The 23,503-nt window shown below is 39.9% G+C and overlaps 1 protein-coding gene across 1 annotated transcript in view; it reads left to right on the top strand.

Annotated features, from left to right (window-relative positions):
- thsd7ab (thrombospondin, type I, domain containing 7Ab) overlaps positions 1–23,503 on the top strand; it is a 621,850-nt gene that overhangs the window by 544,395 nt on the left and 53,952 nt on the right. Inside the window, exons 22-23 of the mRNA XM_062062699.1 lie at positions 6,836–6,953; positions 20,095–20,240. Coding sequence (XP_061918683.1) covers positions 6,836–6,953; positions 20,095–20,240 — 264 coding nt within the window. The remainder of the gene's footprint in view (positions 1–6,835; positions 6,954–20,094; positions 20,241–23,503) is intronic.

Genomic DNA, 23,503 nt, shown 5'->3' with positions numbered 1-23,503 from the left:
GGATCACGGATTTGTATTTTAAACCACCTCGGATACTATATCCTCTTGAAAATGAGAGTCGAGAACGCGAAATGGACATTCACAGTGACTTTTATCTCCACGACAATACATCGGCGAAACACTTTAGCTACGGAGCTAACGTGATAGCATCGGGCTCAAATGCAGATAGAAACAAAATAAATAAGCCCCTGACTGGAAGGATAGACAGAAAATCAACAATACTATTAAACCCTGGACCTGTAAATACACAGTTAATGCTTTCCAGCCTGGCAAAGCTTAACAATGCTGTTGCTAACGACGCCATTGAAGCTAACTTAACAACAGGACCTCACAGAGCTATGATAAAAACATTAGCGCTCCACCTACGCCAGCCAGCCCTCATCTGCTCATCAACACCCGTGCTCACCTGCGTTCCAGCGATCGACGGAAGGACGAAGGACTTCACCCGATCATCCGTGCGGTCGGCGGCTAGCGTCGGATAGCGCGTCTGCTATCCAAGTCAAAGTCCTCCTGGTTGTGTTGCTGCAGCCAGCCGCTAAAACACCGATCCCACCTACAACTTTCTTCTTTGCAGTCTTCATTGTTCATTAAACAAATTGCAAAAGATTCACCAACACAGATGTCCAGAATACTGTGGAATTTTGAGATGAAAACAGAGCTTTTTTGTATTGGATACAATTGTGTTCCAATACTTCCGTTTAACTAGTGACGTCACGCGCATACGTCATCATACATAAACGTTTTCAACCGGTAGTTTAGCGGGAAATTTAAAATTGCACTTTATAAGTTAACCCGGCCGTATTGGCATGTGTTGCAATGTTAAGATTTCATCATTGATATATAAACTATCAGACTGCGTGGTCGGTAGTAGTGGGTTTCAGTAGGCCTTTAAGTAAATGCTAGTGCCATTATCTTGACATAATGATATGCGCTCGGAATTACATTTCTTGAAACCAGCAAACTTATACTGAAAACTAATTTACTGTTCTTAATGGAAAGGCAACAAGGCAACCGCTTGTTACTCTTGGGGTCTACTAGCCGCTCAGGCAAATCATATTGTCTAAAAATGCATTTTTCCATCGATAACATGACATCATTGCGCCAAGTGCGTGCTCCTTCAGTCAATTAGTGCGCATATATACAGCCCGGCCCCCGGCAAAAATGTTTTTAATTGGAATTTTGAAGAATTTATCGGAATGTGCATGAACTATTTCTGTTCAAAATAGTTAGAAATGTCACATGTTAAATGTTTAAATATTAACTGTCAGTTTACTGTACTGTGCCAACTGTACTACTATATGAGTGCGTGTTTTCTATTGTTTCATTGAAAATAAAACAGCAAAGTCCATTTGGCTGTCATCTGTTTTAATTATGAGACACAATTGTGTCAAAGTCATGATTTTTTTGTTCATGCTTGAAATAAGAAATGATTACTTTAAAAAAGTAGTTTTATACTTGTGAGTGTTGATGACACAGCTTTGCAACAGTTGATATTCTAGTTTCAAGCATGTTTTACTCAATATAGGTCATCAAATCTCAGCAACAAGCTGTAACATCTTACTGAGATAATTTAGGACCAAAACCCTTAAAACAAGTAAAACACTAACATAAAATCTGCTTAGTGAGAAGAATTATCTTATCAGACAGGAAATAAGCAATTATCACCCTCATTTGAGATATTTAATCTTACTTAAATTTCAGTTTTTGCAGTGTAGCAACAGGGCCGTTGTTTTTTGATAGTTCAACTGTGTTGGCGTTGTTTTCGTCATCACTGTGCACCAATATCCTTGATTATCCAGAACATCGAAATGTTTAAATTGAATAAGTGCTCGTGCCACAAAGCGCTGGTGAAATTTGGCACGTTTACACTCGACAAAACTCCACTGCAAAAAATCTACAATCGCACCGCTCCCCAGAGGACGCCACCTTGGGCCCATGTGGTCCATAGCTGAAACAGCCGCTATTATGTACACAACGCAGCTGGGGGAAAGGAAGGCCGCTCGGTAAACAAAGAACAACATTGGAGGAAAACCTTGTTTTGACCAAGCAATATGAATCGGTTCCGTTCATATTTTTCAGCTTCCATAGAACATTAGGTAAGGTTGTATTGTTGCCTCATCCTTCATTTTAAGCCTGAGTGAAGAATGTCTTGTGTTTTCTGTGTCCTAACATGTGTTTATATGTGCTTGTTGTAGCTAGAGGTTTTTTTCTGGCCCCAAACCGAGCCCCCTGGCACTGTCACGCCAATTTTCTTCCCATCACAAAAACCTTCCTAACCCCCATTTACTTTCAGGGTCATTTCCGCTTACGTCAGTTCCTCTTACGTCATTGACAGCGATCGATAGCACTTCGTTTGACTCTTTTTTATAATACAGCGTTAACAAAACGTCTGAATTATCAACAATAATGTTGATTTAAAGTACAGACATTTAACATTATATATTAATTAATATTACTGAAATGTTTCAACAATAATGTTGATTTAAAGTACAGACATTTAACAGTATTATATATTAATTAATATTAGTGAAATGGTTTCAACAATAATGTTGATTTAAAGTAGTACAGACATTTAACAGTATTATATATTAATTAATATTTTTTGCACGTTACCACGAAGACAGAAGTTCGCAGCAGCGGCCCTAACACTCCGCTTAAAATGTTGCGAAGCCTGCTGGTGTTTGACATAAGTCCCCTGGGACAGATAAAGACGAATATCATCCAGTGACACCACCATTTTCAGGAGATTTGGATTTATTGATCGCTGGCAATGACGTGAGAGGAAATGACGTAAGTAAGAGGAACTGACGTAAGCGGAAATGACCCCGGAAGTAAATGGGGGTTAGGAAGGTTTTTGTAATGGGAAGAAAATTGGCGTGACAGCACCTTAGTCTGGGTTAGGGTACCGGTACCAAAATATATTTTGATACTTTTCTAAATAAAGGGGACCACAAAAATGGCATTATTGACTTTATTTTAACAAAAAATCTTATGATACATTAAACGTGTTTCTTATTGCAGTCAAACAGAAATGTTGTCATTAAATAAAATAGTGAACATATTAGACAACTTTTCTTTTAGTAATAAGTAAGCAAACAAAGGCTACGTATTTAGCTGCTGACATATGCAGTAACATATTGTGTCATTTCCCATTCTATTATTTTGTCAAAAATATGAAGGACAAGCGGTAGAAAATTAATTATTAATCTACTTGTTCATTTACTGTATCTGCTTACTTTCTATTTTAACATGTTCTATCTACACTTCTGTTAACATGTAATAATCACTTATTGTTCTGTTGTTTGATACTTTACATAAGTTTTGGGTGATACCACAAATTCGGACACCAAGTAGATACAGGATCATACATTGGTCATGTTTAAAGTCCTCGTGTGTCCAGGGACGTATTTCCAAAAGAGAAAGAGATGATACAGTATTATTTGCTCACAGATGCTACCTAGTAGTTGTCTGAGCACCTACAGCTAGTCCTGGATAGTCCCACTCCTTAATGCTTCAGTCACAAGCAGGATTTGCATAGGAATGAGGCGAAAATACAACCTTACTTTAGATAACTGTCATATATGTATATGTATACTGTACACACACATATATATATATATATATATATACATATATATATATATATATATATATATATATATATATATATATATATATATATATATATATATATATATTACTGTCCATCCATCCATCTTCTTCCGCTTATCCGAGGTCGGGTCGCGGGGGCAGCAGCCTAAGCAGTGAAGCCCAGACTTCCCTCTCCCCAACCACTTCGTCTAGCTCCTCCCGGGGGATCCCGAGGCGTCCCCAGGCCAGCCGGGAGAGATAGTCTTCCCAACGTTTCCTGGGTCTTCCCCGTGGCCTCCTACCGGTCGGACGTGCCCTAAACACCTCCCTATGGAGGCGTTCGGGTGGCATCCTGACCAGATGCCCGAACCACCTCATCTGGCTCCTCTCGATGTGGAGGAGCAGTGGCTTTACTTTGAGCTCCTCCCGGATGACAGAGCTTCTCACCCTATCTCTAAGGGAGAGACCCGCCACCCGGCGGAGGAAACTAATTTCGGCCGCTTGTATCCGTGATCTTGTCCTTTCGGTCATAACCCAAAGCTCATGACCATAGGTGAGGATGGGAACGTAGATCGATCGGTAAATTGAGAGCTTTGCCTTCCGGCTCAGCTCCTTCTTCACCACAACGGATCGATACAGCGTCCGCATTACTGAAGACCGCACCGATCCGCCTGTCGATCTCACGATCCACTCTTCCCTCACTCGTGAACAAGACTCCGAGGTACTTGAACTCCTCCACTTGGGGCAGGGTCTCCTCCCCAACCCGGAGATGGCACTCCACCCTATTCTGGGCGAGAACCATGGACTCGGACTTGGAGGTGCTGATCCCCATCCCAGTCGCTTCACACTCAGCTGCGAACCGATCCAGTGAGAGCTGAAGATTTTGGCCAGATGAAGCCATCAGGACCACATCATCTGCAAAAAGCAAAGACCTAATCCTGCAGCCACCAAATCAGATACCCTCAACGTCTTGACTGCGCCTAGAAATTCTGTCCATAAAAGTTATGAACAGAATCGGTGATAAAGGGCAGCCTTGGCGGAGTCCAACCCTCACTGGAAACTGGTCCGACTTACTACCGGCAATGCTCTGACACTGATCGTACAGGGAGCGGACCGCCACAATCAGACAGTCCAATACCCCATACTCTCTGAGCACTCCCCACAGGACTTCCCGGGGTACACGGTCGAATGCCTTCTCCAAGTCCACAAAGCACATGTAGACTGGTTGGGCAAACTCCCATGCACCCTCAAGGACCCTGCCGAGAGTATAGAGCTGGTCCACAGTTCCATGACAAGGACAAAAACCACACTGTTCCTCCTGAATCCAAGGTTCGACTATCCGGCGTAGCCTCCTCTCCAGTACACCTGAATAGACCTTACCGGGAAGGCTGAGGAGTGTGATCCCACGATAGTTGGAACACACCCTCCGGTTCCCCTTCTTAAATACACTACCGTTCAAAAGTTTGGGGTCACATTGAAATGTCCTTATTTTTGAAGGAAAAGCACTGTACTTTTCAATGAAGATAACTTTAAAGTAGTCTTAACTTTAAAGAAATACACTCTATCCATTGCTAATGTGGTAAATGACTATTCTAGCTGCAAATGTCTGGTTTTTGGTGCAATATCTACATAGGTGTATAGAGGCCCATTTCCAGCAACTATCACTCCAGTGTTCTAATGGTACAATGTGTTTGCTCATTGGCTCAGATGGCTAATTGATAATTAGAAAACCCTTGTGCAATCATGTTCACACATCTGAAAACAGTTTAGCTCGTTACAGAAGCTACAAAACTGACCTTCTTTTGAGCAGATTGAGTTTCTGGAGCATCACATTTGTGGGGTCAATTAAACGCTCAAAGTGACCAGAAAAAGAGAACTTTCATCTGAAACTCGACAGTCTATTCTTGTTCTTAGAAATGAAGGCTATTCCACAAAATTGTTTGGGTCACCCCAAACTTTTGAACGGTAGTGTATATATTACTGTATATACACAAAACAGGAAAATAACCCTCGTGATGTCACATAAACTGGAAGTGAAGCTTGACGTTTTGTCTTTATCACTAAGAAACGCTGTCAGACTTTTACAAACTAAAACACCAGAAGATAAACATATTTGAATACTCAAATGACTACAACATGGCTCTGCAGACGCCAAAACATTGTTTTATTATCTTCTGCCAAGGATTTTATATCGTCTGTTGTTGATGTATTTAACCATTTAAAGATATAGCTTGGTCAAACAATTTTAGTGTGCAAATTAAATACTTTTTGTGCACATTAAACAATACCTTCATAGTAATAATGTTAACCGTGATCATTTTGGTCACCGTAATATGAAATTTCCACATCGATACATCCCTTGTGTTGATTTTGGTACAACCTTTGAGGACGGAAACACAACAAATTGTAGTGAACCTAGCTGTATTGCTTGGTGGTAAGAAGGTGTTAGGGTGTGTTGCCGCTGACTGACTCCATGACATCCTCTCTGGTCAACAAAAGCACCATGAAGACTCTAGCGGGAACTCTCATTCAACGCATGCACCTCCTGGTACCCCAGCACCTCCAAAACCCTCAAATCAAGACTCCAAACATCCCAGAACAAGCTAGTCAGGTTACTTCTAGAACTCCACCCCAGATCACACCTCACTCCTACCCACTTCTCCAAAGTGGGCTGGCTCAGGGTGGAGGACAGAGTAGAACAACTTGCACTGAGCCTAGTCTATAAAATCCGCTACACCTCCCTATTACCGAAGTACATGTCAAACTACTTCCAGAACGTAAATGACCGCCATAACCACAACACCAGGGGGAGCGCCACAAACCACGTTAAACCCAGATTCCGATCTAACAAAGGTCTTAACTCATTCTCTTTCTATGCCACATCAATGTGGAATGCACTCCCAACAGGTGTAAAAGAAAGGGCATCTCTATCCTCCTTCAAAATCACACTAAATAAACACATCCAGGCAGCTACAACCCTAGCCTAACCCCCTGCCCCCACCACATCCCACCTCCCCGGATTGTAAATAATTCAATGTATATACTCTGAGGATTAACTTGTGTGATGACTGTATTATGCTGATAGTATATATTTGTACTAGGAATTGATTAACGTGGACCCCGACTTAAACAAGTTGAAAAACATATTCGGGTGTTAGTGGTCAATTGTACGGAATATGTACTGTACTGTGCAAGCTACTAATAAAAGTGGCAATCAATCAAAACATCACTTCCTGTGCTGCAGCTGAATCTGGAGAAGAAGTGGCAGATGAACATCTCCTGCGTGGTCGAGTGTCCCGTTAACTGTCAGCTGTCCGAGTGGTCGGCTTGGTCACAGTGCTCTCAGACGTGCGGCCTGGAGGGTAAGCCACATTTGTTAACGTGTTTGTCTTTGTGATGTTCTCTGTACCTGTGTGCTCGAGCAGGGATTCTCAAACTTCCAAAGAATCAGTTGATTAAATATTGTAATGACATGACTCGAGGAGTTATCACATTTTTATCAGCATGCAATGGTAGTAGTTACATTCCGACTAGAGATGTCCGATAGTGGCTTTTTTGCCGATATTCCGATATTGTCCAACTCTTAATTACCGATTCCGATATCAACCGATACCGATATATACAGTCGTGGAATTAGCACATTATTATGCCTAATTTTGTTGTGATGCCCCGCTGGATGCATTAAACAATGTAACAAGGTTTTCCAAAAATAAATCAACTCAAGTTATGGAAAAAAATGCCAACATGGCACTGCCATATTTATTATCGAAGTCACAAAGTGCATTATTTTTTTTAACATGCCTCAAAACAGCAGCTTGGAATTTGGGACATGCTCTCCCTGAGAGAGAATGAGGTGGTTGAGGTGGGCGGGGTTGGGGAGGGGTGTATATTGTAGCGTCCCGGAAGAGTTAGTGCTGCAAGGGGTTCTGGGTATTTGTTCTGTTGTGTTTATGTTGTGTTACGGTGCGGATGTTCTCCCGAAATGTCTTTGTCATTCTTGTTTGGTGTGGATTCACAGTGTGGCGCATATTTGTAACAGTGTTAAAGTTGTTTATACGTCCACCCTCAGTGTGACCTGTATGGCTGTTGACCAAGTATGCGTTGCATTCACTTGTGTGTGTGAAAAGCCGTAGATATTATGTAACTGGGCCGGCACGCAAAGGCTGTGCGTTTAAGGTTTATTGGCGCTCTGTACTTCTCCCTACGTCCGTGTACACTGCGGCGTTTTAAAAAGTCATATATTTTACTTTTTGAAACCGATAACGATAATTTTGAAACCGATACCGATCATTTCTGATATTACATTTTAAAGCATTTATCGGCCGATAATATTGGCAGTCCGATATTATCGGACATCTCTAATTCTGACTACTGTAGGCCGTAGTCGGTCAAAATAAAAATTTTAGGCCCTGTCTACATTAAGCCGGATGACTCCTTAAACAAATAAAATATTATATGCCACACTAAACCATCGTTTAGGTCACCTCCTTGGATAATTTGTGTGTGATAATAAGCGCGCCGTGTATTTCTTGAATCTCCGGCTCTAAGCTTTGTATGGACTCATTGATCGTTTACAAACTGAGTTCGGAGAGGAAGTGACGCCAGAAAGACCGCGCCCCACATAGGAAGTGACGCCAGAAAGACCGCGCCCCACATAGGAAGTGACGCCAGAAAGAACGCACCACAGCCAGCTTCATAACAACTGGTTTCATAACTCGGAGGTAACCACGTCTACATGTACAGACGCTTGTGGAAATCACACATGAATAGAAGGAAACGCGCGATTGCAGCAATTTCGGATACAACACATCTCAGACGGCAACATAGCGATGTTGAGCGACGGTTTTGGATAAGGCCTGGTATAACGACAGCCTGGTGGGATATGTTTGTCAACGAGTGTGTTGTGCTAGAGCAGGGGTGTCCAAACTTTTTCCACTGAGGGCCACACATGGAAAAATTAAAGCACGTGGAGGCCATTTTGATATTTTTCATTTTCAAACCATAACAAAATATATGGATTTTTTTTTTTTTTACCTTTAGGGGTCGCGGGGACCATATAGGGTCTCAGTCATTAAAATGTTAAAAATAAGTCAGATTATTTTTTTTTTTAATTATTTAACGCTTACAGTAAATTTGTATATCAACTTCAAGTTGATATAAAGTAATACAAATTTTAAAAATTTTTTTATGGCTTTTCTGTCAAAAACAACTCTTTTTTTTTTATAGTAAAATTGAAATATGCATTATTTTGTAGTTAGAGCCCTAAAAGATCAATAATGCAGGACACCATTGATTTTAATTATTTTATATTTTTGAGTAATCACAGTGAAAAGATAAATAAAAACTCACTAAATATATTTGGGATCCAAAAGGTGCCCCACTCATAAAGTGATACATTTTTATTAGGTTTTTCTTTTACTTTCAACACTTAAGTTACGAGATCAACTTCAGATATATCTGTCGATTTTATGCTGGAACTATTATTTTGTTTGTTTTATGCGCTTTTGTCAAAGAAAACTTTGATGTTTTTATATGGCAACCACACAATATATGCAATATTTACCACATAAAACATTTTAAAGTAAATTATTTGAAGTAATTGGAGCCCTGAAAAGAATTCATTACAACATGGATTTTTTGTCATTATGTTTTTTTTTGAGCAATGGCAAAAAAATAAAGAAAGACAAAAGAAAAAAAAACAGCCAGCATGGCAGCTTTTGTGTCAACATTGCAACTTTTTCTCGTTAGATTTCACCTCATTCCACTTTTTTTAATGTTCTTTTTTATTTTTACAATAGTATTTCCAGAATGTGTGGCGGGCCGGTAAACAATTAGCTGCGGGCCGCAAATGGCCCCCGGGCCGCACTTTGGACACCCCTGTGCTAGAGCAATGGCAAGTGAACTTTCGAATGTCCAGGTCAGCTGTGATTCTATTTACCGAAAAACGTTGTCCATTTGTCGAAGGAGAGACAACGAGAATGCGGGCTTCCGTGGATGTGATAAAGAAGGTAGCGTGTGCTTTGTGTTACCTGGCCGACGTGGGGAGACTACGGAAAATAGTGAATGCATTTGGACTGGCAAAGCAGACTATCAGTTATTGTGTTGAGCAATTACTATAAACTCTTGGTCCAGAGTATATAAAGTTTGCTAGCAAGCTGTTTACTTTCACGTGTCCATTAAAGATTTGATTAATTTATGATGACTCAGGTGTAATTCACTACAATAGGGCCCCACAGCGCGCTGGATTTCAGTTAATTGAAATACCACAACACTGGATATTGTTCAGATAAGTTAAATTTAATTTAATAACTTTTATTTTCCTATGTTCTCAGTGTTATTGTTCAAACTGTGTGTCTTGGCCAAAAATGGTTATATACAGCAGGAGGAAATGTGGCCTTGTACTTCCTGTCCTCATTAACATGGCCAGTCACAACCTAAACTGCTGACATGCTGCTTCGAGATGCACTTTTAATATTGGGGACAATCAGAACTTCAACTTTGTGGTCTTTAAGATCATTCGGAAGGAGAAATAAATGAAAGAGTTGAAGTCAACGTCCAAATACTCCGCCTTGTTTTTAATAAGTACTTAGGCCTACTACGCTACTCTATTTCACTGTTTGTACTTATGGTGGTACTTGGTGAGCCATGTTTTTTTTCTGAGGTGGTACTTGTTAAAAAAAAGTTTGGGAACCACTGTGCTAGAGGATCATGGTCAGATACACCAGGGCTTCTTAACTTTTTTGACCGCAGGGTCCAACTTTTCCACTACAGAGGGGCCCGGGACACACTCAAATATCCCCACTGAATTAGTAATCTTACTCTTGATTTTAATTGTATCAAATAATTGTCTGACCTACTTGTACAAACCCCGTTTCCATATGAGTTGGGAAATTGTGTTAGATTTAAATATAAACGGAATACAATGATTTGCAAATCCTTTTCAACTCAAATTCAATTGAATGTACTACAAAGACAAGATATTTGATGTTCAAACTCATAAACATTATTTATTTTTTGCAAATAATCATTAACTTAGAGTTTCATGGCTGCAACATGTGCCAAAGTAGTTGGGAAAGGGCATGTTCACCACTGTGTTACATGGTTTTTACTTTTAACAACACTCAGTAAAAGTTTGGGAACTGAGGAGACACATTTTTGAAGCTTCTCAGGTGGAATTCTTTCCCATTCTTGCTTGATGTACAGCTTAAGTTGTTCAACAGTCCGGGGGTCTCCGTTGTGGTATTTTAGGCTTCATAATGCGCCACACATTTTCAATGGGAGACAGGTCTGGACTACAGGCAGGCCAGTCTAGTACCCGCACTCTTTTACTATGAAGCCACGCTGATGTAACACGTGGCTTGGCATTGTCTTGCTGAAATAAGCAGGGGCGTCCATGGTAACGTTGCTTGGATGGCAACATATGTTGCTCCAAAACTTGTATGTACCTTTCAGCATTAATGGCGCCTTCACAGATGTGTAAGTTACCCATGTCTTGGGCACTAATACACCCCCATACCATCACAGATGCTGGCTTTTCAACTTTGCACCTATAACAATCCGGATGGTTCTTTTCCTCTTTGGTCCGGAGGACACGATGTCCACTGTTTCCAAAAACAATTTGAAATGTGGACTCGTCAGACCACAGAACACTTTTCCACTTTGTATCAGTCCATCTTAGATGAGCTCAGGCCCAGCGAAGCCGACGGCGTTTCTGGGTGTTGTTGATAAACGGTTTTCGCCTTGCATAGGAGAGTTTTAACTTGCACTTACAGATGTAGCGACCAACTGTAGTTACTGACAGTGGGTTTCTGAAGTGTTCCTGAGCCCATGTGGTGATATCCTTTACACACTGATGTCGCTTGTTGATACAGTACAGCCTGAGGGATCAAAGGTCACAGGCTTAGCTGCTTATGTGCAGTGATTTCTCCAGATTCTCTGAACCCTTGATGATTCCTTGCAATAGCTGGTTGAGAAAGTTTTTTCTTAAACTGTTCAACAGTTTGCTCACGCATTTGTTGACAAAGTGGTGACCCTCGCCCCATCCTTGTTTGTGAATGACTGAGCATTTCATGGAATCTACTTTTATACCCAATCATGGCACCCACCTGTTCCCAATTTGCCTGTTCACCTGTGGGATGTTCCAAATAAGTGTTTGATGAGCGTTCCTCAACTTTATCAGTATTTATTGCCACCTTTCCCAACTTCTTTGTCACGTGTTGCTGGCATCAAATTCTAAAGTTAATGATTATTTGGAAAAAAATAAATGTTTATCAGTTTGAACATCAAATATGTTGTCTTTGTAGCATATTCAACTGAATATGGGTTGAAAATGATTTGTAAATCATTGTATTCCGTTTATATTTACATCTAACACAATTTCCCAACTCATATGGAAACCGGGTTTGTAGTTTACAACCTTGTCAAATAATATGAAACCATGTGTTAATCACAAAGAATATTGATTTAATACTAAAGGTGAACTGCACTTTTTGGGGAAATGTTGCCTATCGTTCACAATCATTATGAGGGACAAGAACACACGTTTTTTGGGTTTTTTAGGATACTAAAGATGATAAACGCTTGCAAGATGTGGCTAAGAGGAGTCACCGTTGTAGCCTTCAAAGCCCTCCAAAACAACTTCAAAACCGTCCATCAAACATTTTTTATACACACTGCAAGTATATATATAATGTAGTAACAGACACGTTCATAACAATATGTAATATGTTCAATATTTACCATTTTTTGGTAATACTAAGCCAAGCCAAAACTTCTTTCCTCATACGCATTTATTTCCGTTTCCATAGCAGCACACTTCCGACTTCTTGCAACAAACGCGAGTGTGTTTTCTAATCATGGCAGATTTAGTAATAGAATACAAAGATTATTATTTTTGGACAAATGAGGATTTACAACCTTATTTTTTTGAAGCTGAATATACGGAGGATCGACTGCTGCTTATAGAAGCGAGCACGGAGGAAGGGTGACACGTTGGAGCAGACGGAAGCCGAGAGAGTGAGGTTGGCGTGACTTTGATGTTATAAATGTGAAACTTGGAGCTAAGCTATGCCCACATAAATGGAATGTTTACCCAAAATAAACCAGAAAAAAACGTCCCGTCCAGCTGGACCAAACAGACAACTGTCTATCCAGTGATTCACTATAGTATTGATCATGTTACATGCAGCACATCACCGTACACAACAGTGCATAAACTGTACAAACAAAACATGAAATGTGGGCTAATACTTAACAGATACTGTAATATGATCAAGTTTTTTAGTCAGTACAGATTGATGTCTTATCGCATTGTGTTGTGCATTACAAACTCAAAAGCCATTCAGCTGCTGGCGCAGAATCTAGCTTAACTATCTAATAAGTGTATTACTAATTAGAGATGTCCGATAATATCGGACTGCCGATATTATCGGCCGATAAATGCTTTAAAATGTAATATCGGAAATTATCTGTATCGGTTTCAAAATTATCGGTATCGGTTTCAAAAAAGTCCAATTTATGACTTTTTAAAATGCCGCTGTGTACACGGACGTAGGGAGAAGTACAGAGCGCCAATAAACCTTAAAGGCACTGCTTTTGCGTGCCGGCCCAGTCACATAATATCTACAGCTTTTCACACACACATGTGAATTACTTGGTCAACAGCCATACAGGTCACACTGAGGGTGGACCGTATAAACAACTTTAACACTGTTACATATATGCGCCACACTGTGAACCCACACCAAACAAGAATGACAAACACATTTCGGGAGAACATCCGCACCGTAACACAACAGAACAAATACCCAGAACCCCTTGCAGCACTAACTCTTCTGGGACGCTACAATATACACCCCCCGCTACCCCTTACCCAATACCCGCCAACCCTCCAACCCCGCCCACCTCAACCTCCTCATGCTCTCTCAGGGAGAGCATGTCCCAAATTTCGAGCTGCTGTTTTGAGGCATGTTAAAAAAATAATGCACTTTGTGACTTCAATAATAAATATGGCAGTGCCATGTTGGCATTTTTTTCCATAAATTTAGTTGATTTATTTTGGAAAACCTTGTTACATTGTTTAATGCATCCAGCGGGGCATCACAACAAAATTAGGCATAATAATGTGTTAATTCCACGACTGTATATATCGGTATCGGTTGATATCGGAATCGGTAATTAAGAGTTGGACAATATCGGAATATCGGATATTGGCAAAAAAGCCATTATCGGACATCTCTAGTAGTAAGTATACTATTATTATATTACTTGTATATTTTACTGTTTGTTTTTTGTGGAAAACGTTTCGGCACCTAGAATGCTATCTATCTTCTTCCGCTTGTCCGAGGTCGGGTCGCTGGGGCAGCAGAAAAAAATGAAATGTGTACTGTATTTTCCGGACCATAGGGCGTATGGGATTATAAAGCGCGCTGCCGATGAATGGTCTATTTTCAATCTTTTTTCATATAAAGGGGCACCGGATTATAGGGCGCATTAAAGGAGTCACATTATAATTTTTTTTAAACACTTCCTTGTGGTCTACATAACATGTAATGCTGGTTCTTTGGTCAAAATGTTGGAATCGGTAATTAAGAGTTGGACAATATCGGAATATCGGATATTGGCAAAAAAGCCATAATCGGACATCTCTATTACCAATGCTAATATCGTAGCATACCTTCGCTAGGCTAGAACAAGACTTCCTCAGTGTTCGCTCTTACAATAACAATGTCTTGGTTGGTTACTAAACAGGTTATGCAACGTAAATGAAGTATTGTTGACGGTTTTTGGATGCATTTTTTTAAGTGATTTAGAGATAGAATTGATTGCTCATTAGCTGCATTGCTAGCCACCTAGAACGAGACGATTTTTTTTTTCAAACTAAAAAAAAAACTTTTGTCTTCTTGTTTCTCATACGGATTGTGAACGATAGGCAAAATTACAAAAAAGTGCAGTTCCCCTTTATACCTGAGACTTAGGCTGATTTAAAAAGAAAAACCTACTTACCAAATATACTGCATAAAAAAGGACTCATACGTAACTGACGGAAAATACATTTACATACAATTGTTGTGCTGAAATAAATAAATAGATTCAACAATATATATGTTTCTTACCTTAACTGTCAATAAAATTACATTTCAAATGAAAATGCAGCTTCACTACTTAAAGGCCTACTGAAACCCACTACTACCGACCACGCAGTCTGATAGTTTATATATCAATGATGAAATCTTAACATTGCAACACATGCCAATACGGCCGGGTTAACTTATAAAGTGCAATTTTAAATTTCCCGCTAAACTTCCGGTTGAAAACGTCAATGTATGATGACGTTTGTGCGTGACGTCAAACGTTGAAACGGAAGTATTCGGACACCATTGAATCCTATACAAAAAGCTCTGTTTTCATCTCAAAATTCCACAGTATTCTGGACATCTGTGTTGGTGAATCTTTTGCAATTTGTTTAATGAACAATGGAGACTGCAAAGAAGAAAGCTGTAGGTGGGATCGGTGTATTAGCGGCTGGCTGCAGCAACACAAACAGGAGGACTTTGAGGTGGATAGCAGACGCGCTATCCGACGCTAGCCACCGACCGCATCGGTGATCGGGTGAAGTCCTTCGTCGCACCGTCGATCGCTGGAACGCAGGTGAGCACGGGTGTTGATGAGCAGATGAGGGCTGGCTGTTGTAGGTGGATAGCTAATGTTTTTAGCATAGCTCTGTGAGGTCCCGTTGCTAAGTTAGCTTAAATGGCGTCATTAGCAACAGCATTGTTAACCTTCGCCAGGCTGGAAAGCATTAACCGTGTATTTACAGGTCCATGGTTTAATAGTATTGTTGATCTTCTGTCTATCCTTCCAGTCAGGGGCTTATTTCTTTTGTTTCTATATGCAGTTAAGCCCGATGCTATCACGTTAGCTCCGTAGCTAAAGTGTTTCGCCGATGTATTGTCGTGGAGATAAAAGTCACTGTGAATGTCCATTTCGCGTTCTCGACTCTCATTTTCAAGAGGATATAGTATCCGAGGTGGTTTAAAATACAAATCCATGATCCACAATAGAAAAAGGAGAAAGTGTGGAATCCAATGAGCCAGCTTGTACCTAAGTTACGGTCAGAGCGAAAAAAGATGGGTCTTACACTGCACTCTAGTCCTTCACTCTCAGGTTCCTCATCCACGAATCTTTCATCCTGGCTCAAATTAATGGGGTAATCGTCGCATTCTCGGTCCGAATCGCTCTCGCTGCTGGTGTAAACAATGGGGAAATGTGAGGAGCCCTTCAACCTGCGATGTCACGCTACTTCCGGTACAGGCAAGGCTTTTTTTTATCAGCGACCAAAAGTTGCAAACTTTATCGTCGATGTTCTCTACTAAATCCTTTCAGCAAAAATATGGCAATATCGCGAAATGATCAAGTATGACACATAGAATGGATCTGCTATCCCCGTTTGAATAAAAAAAATGTCATTTCAGTAGGCCTTTAAGTCATCATTTTTGCGCTTAAGAAACTTCTCTATGACTTTAACTCCGAACTTTTTTTGTTTGTTTGAGATCATCATGACTGCCATAAGTGGTGGAAAAGTGAGTACCTCTGCGGCCTACAGAGACCACAGCTGAGAAAGGGACGTTCTTTGGCAGCCCAACGATGGTTAAGAAACACTGAGTTACACCACACCTGTAACAGTCCCCAAAATGCGCCAAAAACTAGGCATTCCTGTTTCCATTTGACATATTATACAGAAGTGTTTAGAGACAAAATAAGTAATTTTGGGCTAATGTTTGTGTGTCTTTGTTGTTGTTGTTGTGTTGGAGGTGTTGCACCATTGATTCCATTCTATTGCGACCTTTTGCCCGTCCAGGCTGCGTTTTGAAGCTTCTGCCGTTGTTGCTAAATCACAAGGACTAGAATAAAAGAAAGACGTGTGTGTGTGTGTGTGTGTTTGTGGTTTGGAGCGGGTTCTCTAGTTGGAAACGTGAATGCGTGGGATGTGGGGGGAAAAAAGGTGGAGCTGGTTGTCAAGGTGCACGCAGATGTGAGAGTGGGACGATTAAAACGAGCTTTGTCGGCTCCGGATGTGTTGGGTCTGATTATGTAATCACTTTGTTCTATTTTTAGATCCAGGCTGACTAAGTCTGAGTGCTTCACGTGTGATGAATGGACTGGATTGACTTGTTTAAAAAAAAAGTTTGCTGATTGAGGAAGACAAAAAAAAAAAAAGCTGATAAATAAGTGGATCAGCACCAGGACCAGCAGATGGCAGAGAAAGGGGCCCAGTAGCTCAGGCAATTAAAAATAGATATCATCAAACTCAGTTTTTGTAAGTAATATGTTCCAAAAAGTCAGACAAAAATGTACAAAACCAGAAGCAATTTTTCCCATAAGAAATAAAGTAAATCTGATTAAACGGTTCCATACACCTGAAAATATTCACAAACAATACATTGTTATTGTTCTGGTACGGGGCTCGGCAACCCGCGGCTCTAGCTCTTTAGCGCCACCCTAGTGGTTCTCTGGAGATTTTTCAAAAATGTATGAAAATGTATGAAGAATGGAAAAAGATGAGGGGAAAACAAATTATTTTTCTGTTTTAGTATGGTTTCTGTAGGAGGACAAACATTACACAAACCTCCCTAATTGTTATAAATCACACTGTTTATATTAAACATGCTTCACTGATTCGAGTATTTGGCGAGCGCCGTTTTGTCCTACTTATTTTGGTGGTCCTTGAACTCACCGTATAGTTTGTTTACATGTATAACTTTCTCCGACTTTCTAGGACGTGTTTTATGCCACTTTTTCTGTCTCATTTTGTCCACCACACTTTTTACGTTGTGCATGAGTGCACAAAGGTGAGTTTTGTTGATGTTATTGACTTGTGTGGAGTGCTAATCAGACATATTTGGTCACTGCATGACTGCAAGCTAATCGATGCTAACATGCTATTTAGGCTAGCGATATGTACATATTGCATCATTATGCCTCATTTGTAGGTATATTTGAGGTCATTTAGTTTCCTTTAAGTCCTCTTAATTGAATTTATATCTCATGACACATTTATATCTCATGACACATAATTTTTTGCGGCTCCAGACAGATTTGTTTTTGTATTTTTGGTCCAATATGGCTCTTTCAACATTTTGGGTTGCCGACCCCTGTTCTAGTAGTACATGTGTAACAGAGGCCAGCCGGTCACTTTTCTGAAAACCTCAAGAGCAGTGCTGGCTATCAGGTACAGCCAAACATTCAATGCTCTGTCGCCGTTTTGTGGACAACATGAGTGATTACAAACCAATTATGATGCTTTGAATGAAACCGAGCACAGCATTTATTTATACGACCCAATCCAAACAATCTTCCCTAGTCATGGTGCAAAAAAAATTAATAAATAGAGCCAACAAAAAATGCCAGCAGTCAATTTGTGGATTTTATGAAAAACGTCCATGCACCATAAAAACATTAAGAATTACACCCATTTAAATCCATTACAAAGCATGATGGAAAAATTGCTAAACACTATCTGCACACTTATCGACGATCATGTAAATTCTTTCTTTTCTTTCTTTCTTTAGTTTATTTCGAACATGAGCACACTTAGAGTATAATACATCACACAGTTTCATATAATTTCACTTTACATCATCTCCGAAAAGGAGTAGGAAGAAGCAAAGCTTATTTAATCCTACCCCTTTCCCACTTCAGAGCGTTTACAAATATATATAATCATTTACTGACCTTTTTATAATAAAATACCATCTGTGAATTAGTATACACAACAGTTTTGTAATATGTAATTAATTAATTCAGTCATTATTAATATACTGAGATGAAGAATATCTTATTTTCAATAAGGTTGCAAGTATTTCTCATAATTCTTTGTACTTTGTAAACACTAATATTTTGAACAACCTCTTAAACTTGATCATATCAGTACAATGTTTAACTTCTTTACTTAATCCATTCCATCATTTAATTCCACATACTGATATGCTAAAGGTTCTAAGTGTTGTACGTGCATACACATGTTTTAAATTAGATTTTCCTCTAAGGTTATATTCCTCCTCTTTAGTTGCGACAAATTGTTGTACATTCTTTGGTAGCAGGTTATAGTTTGCTTTGTACATCATTTTAGCTGTTTGCAATTTTACCAAATCACCGAACTTTAATATTTTTGACTCAATAAATAAAGTGTTTGTATGTTCTCTATATCCAACATTATGTATCATTCTAATTGATCATTTTTGTAACAAGGTTAGCGACTGTAGCGCACATTTGTAGTTATTTCCCCATATTTCTGCACAATAACCCAGATATGGTAACACTAGCGAGCAGTAGAGAATATGAAGTGATTTTTTTATTTATTTATTTTACGTGCGGATTTGCGAGATCTCGTAAAAGTCTGTGCTATGGCGGTGCTGTTCTGTGGTGGTTTCGTTCCGCATTCAGTGGAAATCCGGGGTTACCATTAGCAAACAAAGGCAGTTGTCTGGGGTTCCAAGATTTTCAGGGGCAAAAAAAGAACAAATCGTCTCATAAAAAAATATTGATGAAGTTTTCTTCAATTTAAAACAATTCTTTTTTTTTTTTGGTCCTAATTTTTTGCGCTTCAGGATACTTCAAAATGCTTCAATAATAATGATCGTTTTTGATAATGGACTATATACAATTTGCAGACTTGATTCCGGAAGACAGACCAAAACAAACCCGTTGACACGGTTATGAGAGGTTTAATATAAGGGTGAAGCGGAGTTACCCAAAGCAAACAGTTTTTATTAAAACTACCAAATAGAGTTGTACGGTATATTGTTACTAATGAAGTACCACGGTACTATAAATTAAAAAGGTACTATACTGCCTTTGAAAAAATACTGTTTTTTTTTTTTGTTTTTGTCCTTTTTCTATGGATGTGACGGCGCGCCATGGTGACATTGCTGGCAATATGAGCCCATGCGCATGTTGGTAAACAGGGTTAGGGTTTAGGGTTAGACCACTTACAAGCAGAGAACAGCATGGAGTCAAAAGAGGGAGAATGGATGTATTTTGGCTTACAAACTAACAAAAAAGGTGGAGCTCGGCAAGCGGTGTTTTAAAACATAGAGAGCTAGCTAATAAGGGTGTCAAAAAATTTGTATTTTTTAATGAATCGCGGTTCTTAGTTGTAATGATTCTTAATCGATTAAAAAATTGTTGTATATTCTTGGGTAGCAGATTATAGTTTGCTTTGTGTATAATTTTAGCTGTTTGCAAATTCACTATGTCGTGGAATTTCAGTATTTTTGATTCAATAAATAATTTTTGGGGGGACAAATATGACAGATGACAGAAAAAGCCATTTTTATTCTTAAAGGACTGGGGGGAAAAAAGGTCTCCAGCAAAAAGAGCACTTATCTCCATCCATCCACCCATTTTCTCATGCAGGGCATGAGGGCTGGTGCCTGAACACCACTTGTGGATTATCTGTGCACGTGCATGCCGAATGATGATGTCATGTTTTTTTCCCCCCAGGTAAGATGTGGCGCCAGAGGTCAGTGGTTCAGGCCTCGCAGGGCGACGGCCGTCCATGTCCGTCCCAGATGGAGCAGTGGAAGCCGTGTCCTGTCCGTCCTTGCTATCGCTGGCAGTACAGCTCCTGGTCCGAGTGCAGGGTGGAGGTTTGTACAAGCACCACAACATGAATGAAACGTAAAGGATGGATGGGTAACATTTAGAGATGTCTAAAACGCCGCTGTACGGAGTGGTACACGGACGTAGGGAGAAGTACAGAGCGCCAATAAACCTTAAAGGCACTGCCCAATCACATAATATCTGCGGCTTTTCACACACACAAGTGAATGCAAGGCATACTTGGTCGACAGCCATACAGGTCACACTGAGGGTGGACGTATAAACAACTTTAACACTGTTACAAATATACGCCACACTGTGAACCCACACCAAACAAGAATGACAAACACATTTCGGGAGAACATCCGCACCGTAACACAACATAAACACAACAGAACAAATACCCAGAACCCCTTGCAGCACTAACTCTTCCGGGACACTACAATATACACCCCCCGCTACCCCACCTCAACCTCCTCATGCTCTCTCAGGGAGAGCATGTCCCAAATTCCAAGCTGCTGTTTTGAGGCATGTTAAAAAAAAAAAATGCACTTTGTGACTTCAATAATAAATATGGCAGTGCTATGTTGGCATTTTTTTCCATAACTTGAGTTGATTTATTGTGGAAAACCTTGTGACATTATATAATGCATCCAGCGGGGCATCACAACAAAATTAGGAATAATAATGTGTTAATTCCACGACTGTATATATCGGTATCGGTTGATATCGGAATCGGTAATTAAGAGTTGGACAATTTCGGAATATCGGATATCGGCAAAAAAGCAATTATCGGACATCTCTAGTAACATCGTAATCCATTGATTCAACATCGATGATGGCAAAATCCTCTGCTCTACATTCATAAAACCAAATTATGAGGTGTTAGCAGAGCGGGACATGTTGGCTCAATGGCCCATTTTGTTGAGTTGTTCCTCGCTATTAACTTTAATCATCTCACCTTTTGTGAAACGAGAGACTAGAGGGAGACATTAAACACTTCTTATGCAACATTTAGGTCGCATGTACGCAATAAACACCGGAGACACAAGTCTCAATCAATAAATCAAGGCATGCCGTATGCGTCCAACTTTGTGGGAACACTTTGAGGAAGAGCCCTCTCTGTTTCACTGTGCACAAAGCAAGCTCTATAAAGGTGTGCCTGGAGGAGTTTGGTGTGGAAGATGTGAACTCTGGCCTCCCAAATGGTCGAACATTTCTGTCAGACACGTTTTTTAATCTTATAGAACAGTGTTTCTTAAAGGGGAACTGCACTTTTTGGGGGGACATTTTGCCTATTGTTCACAATCCTTATAAAAGACATGACGACAGATGGATTTTTTTTCTATGCATTCTAAATATTAAACAAACATAAATAAAAGTCCCGTTTACAGCAGAGCCAATGGGAGCTCTACTATTCCGCCCATAAAAACCGATAAATAACTAGAGATGTCCGATAATATCGGTATTGTTTTTTGGTTTTTTTTTTTATTTATTTTTTTATTTTTTTTATTAAATCAACATAAAAAACACAAGATACACTTACAGTTAGTGCACCAACCCAAAAAACCTCCCTCCCCCATTTACACTCATTTACACTCATTCACACAAAAGGGCAGTGCCATGTTGGGACTTTTTTCCATAACTTGAGTTGAAGTTGTTCTCTTATTTTGGAAAACCTTGTTACATTGTTTAATGCATCCAGCGGGGCATCACAACAAAATTAGGCATAATAATGTATTAATTCCACAACTGTATATATCGGTATCGGTTGATATCCATTAGGGCTGTAAATCTTTGGGTGTCCCACGATTCGATTCAATATCGATTCTTGGGGTCACGATTCGATTCAAAATTGATTTTTTTTTTCAATTCAACACGATTCTCGATTCAAAAAGGTTTTTTCCCCGATTCAAAACGATTCTCTATTCATTCAATACATAGGATTTCAGCAGGATCTACCCCAGTCTGCTGACATGCAAGCAGAGTAGTAGATTTTTGTAAAAAGCTTTTATAATTGTACAGGACAATGTTTTATCAACTGATTGCAATAATGTAAATTTGTTTGAACTATTAAATGAACCAAAAATATGACTTATTTTATCTTTGTGAAAATATTGGACACAGTGTGTTGTCAAGCTTATAAGATGCGATGCAAGTGTAAGCCACTGTGACACTATTGTTCTTTTTTTAAATTTTTTTTATAAATGTCTAATGATAATGTCAATGAGGGATTTTTAGTCACTGCTATGTTGAAATTGTAACTAATATTGATACTGTTGTTGATAATATTCATTTTTGTTTCACTACTTTTGGTTTGTTCGATTTTTTTCCCACACCCCTAATATCCATCCATCCATCCATCCATCTTCAACCGCTTATCCAGAATCGGGTCGTGGGGGCAACAGCTCCAGCAGAGACCCCCAGACTTCTCTCTCCAGAGCAACATAAGCAACTTCCGGTTGATATCGGAATCGGTAATTAAGAGTTGGACAATATCGGATATCGGCAAAAAAGCCATTATCGGAGATCTCTATAAATAACCATTCAAAAACCGCTGACAATACTAAATTAACATTTCGTGACTTGAATATTAACCAAGTATTTGTGATATTGTTATTATAAACGCTAACGCAGACCATCAATTTAGGGCGGCGACATGATCATTTCCTGTGCGCCTCTGTTTACATCATCGAGTGCTCTGCTGTTTCCTTGCTTCCTTGCTCCCTGTAAGTTCATTCTAGATCAGGGGTGTCAAGCTCATTTTAGTCCATGGCATTAAAAATAAAAAATAAAGACAACTTCAGATTGTTTGTGTCATGAGTGAGTATATCCGTTCGACCACCGTGTTCAATGGAGAAGTCTGTTCTACAAAATTTACAGGCAGCATACCCCTTCCCCTTTGAGCTGTCCTGGATAAACTGAAATTCTTGTTTCCATTCGTTTTGGAACTTACAAGCGTATTTCTTCATCTTACTCGTCGTCGGCGTCGCCATGGCTGTATCTTCCTCATTCTTCTGCTTCGTCTCCTTGTTGTGTGCGCAGTTGTGCACTCTCTAAAAGCCGTAGATGTTATAACGTGATTGGGCAGGCACGCTGTTTGAATCGTGGGAAAGCGGACGTGAAAACAGGCTGTCGACTCGTCACTAAGGTCCACATGGAGCTGGAGGGGGCGTGGCCTCCAGCTCCGGCTGGAAATCGGGAGATTTTCGGGACAATATTTGTCCCAGGAGGTTTTCGGGAGAGGCGCTGAAATTCGGGAGTATCCCGGAAAAATCGGGAGGGTTGGCAAGTATGTCTCCCCGTGACT

The sequence above is a fragment of the Entelurus aequoreus genome, linkage group LG11 (genome assembly GCF_033978785.1).
Source record: "Entelurus aequoreus isolate RoL-2023_Sb linkage group LG11, RoL_Eaeq_v1.1, whole genome shotgun sequence".
In the NCBI taxonomy this organism is placed as follows: domain Eukaryota; kingdom Metazoa; phylum Chordata; class Actinopteri; order Syngnathiformes; family Syngnathidae; genus Entelurus; species Entelurus aequoreus.
This window is presented reverse-complemented; position numbering and strand designations above follow the sequence as displayed.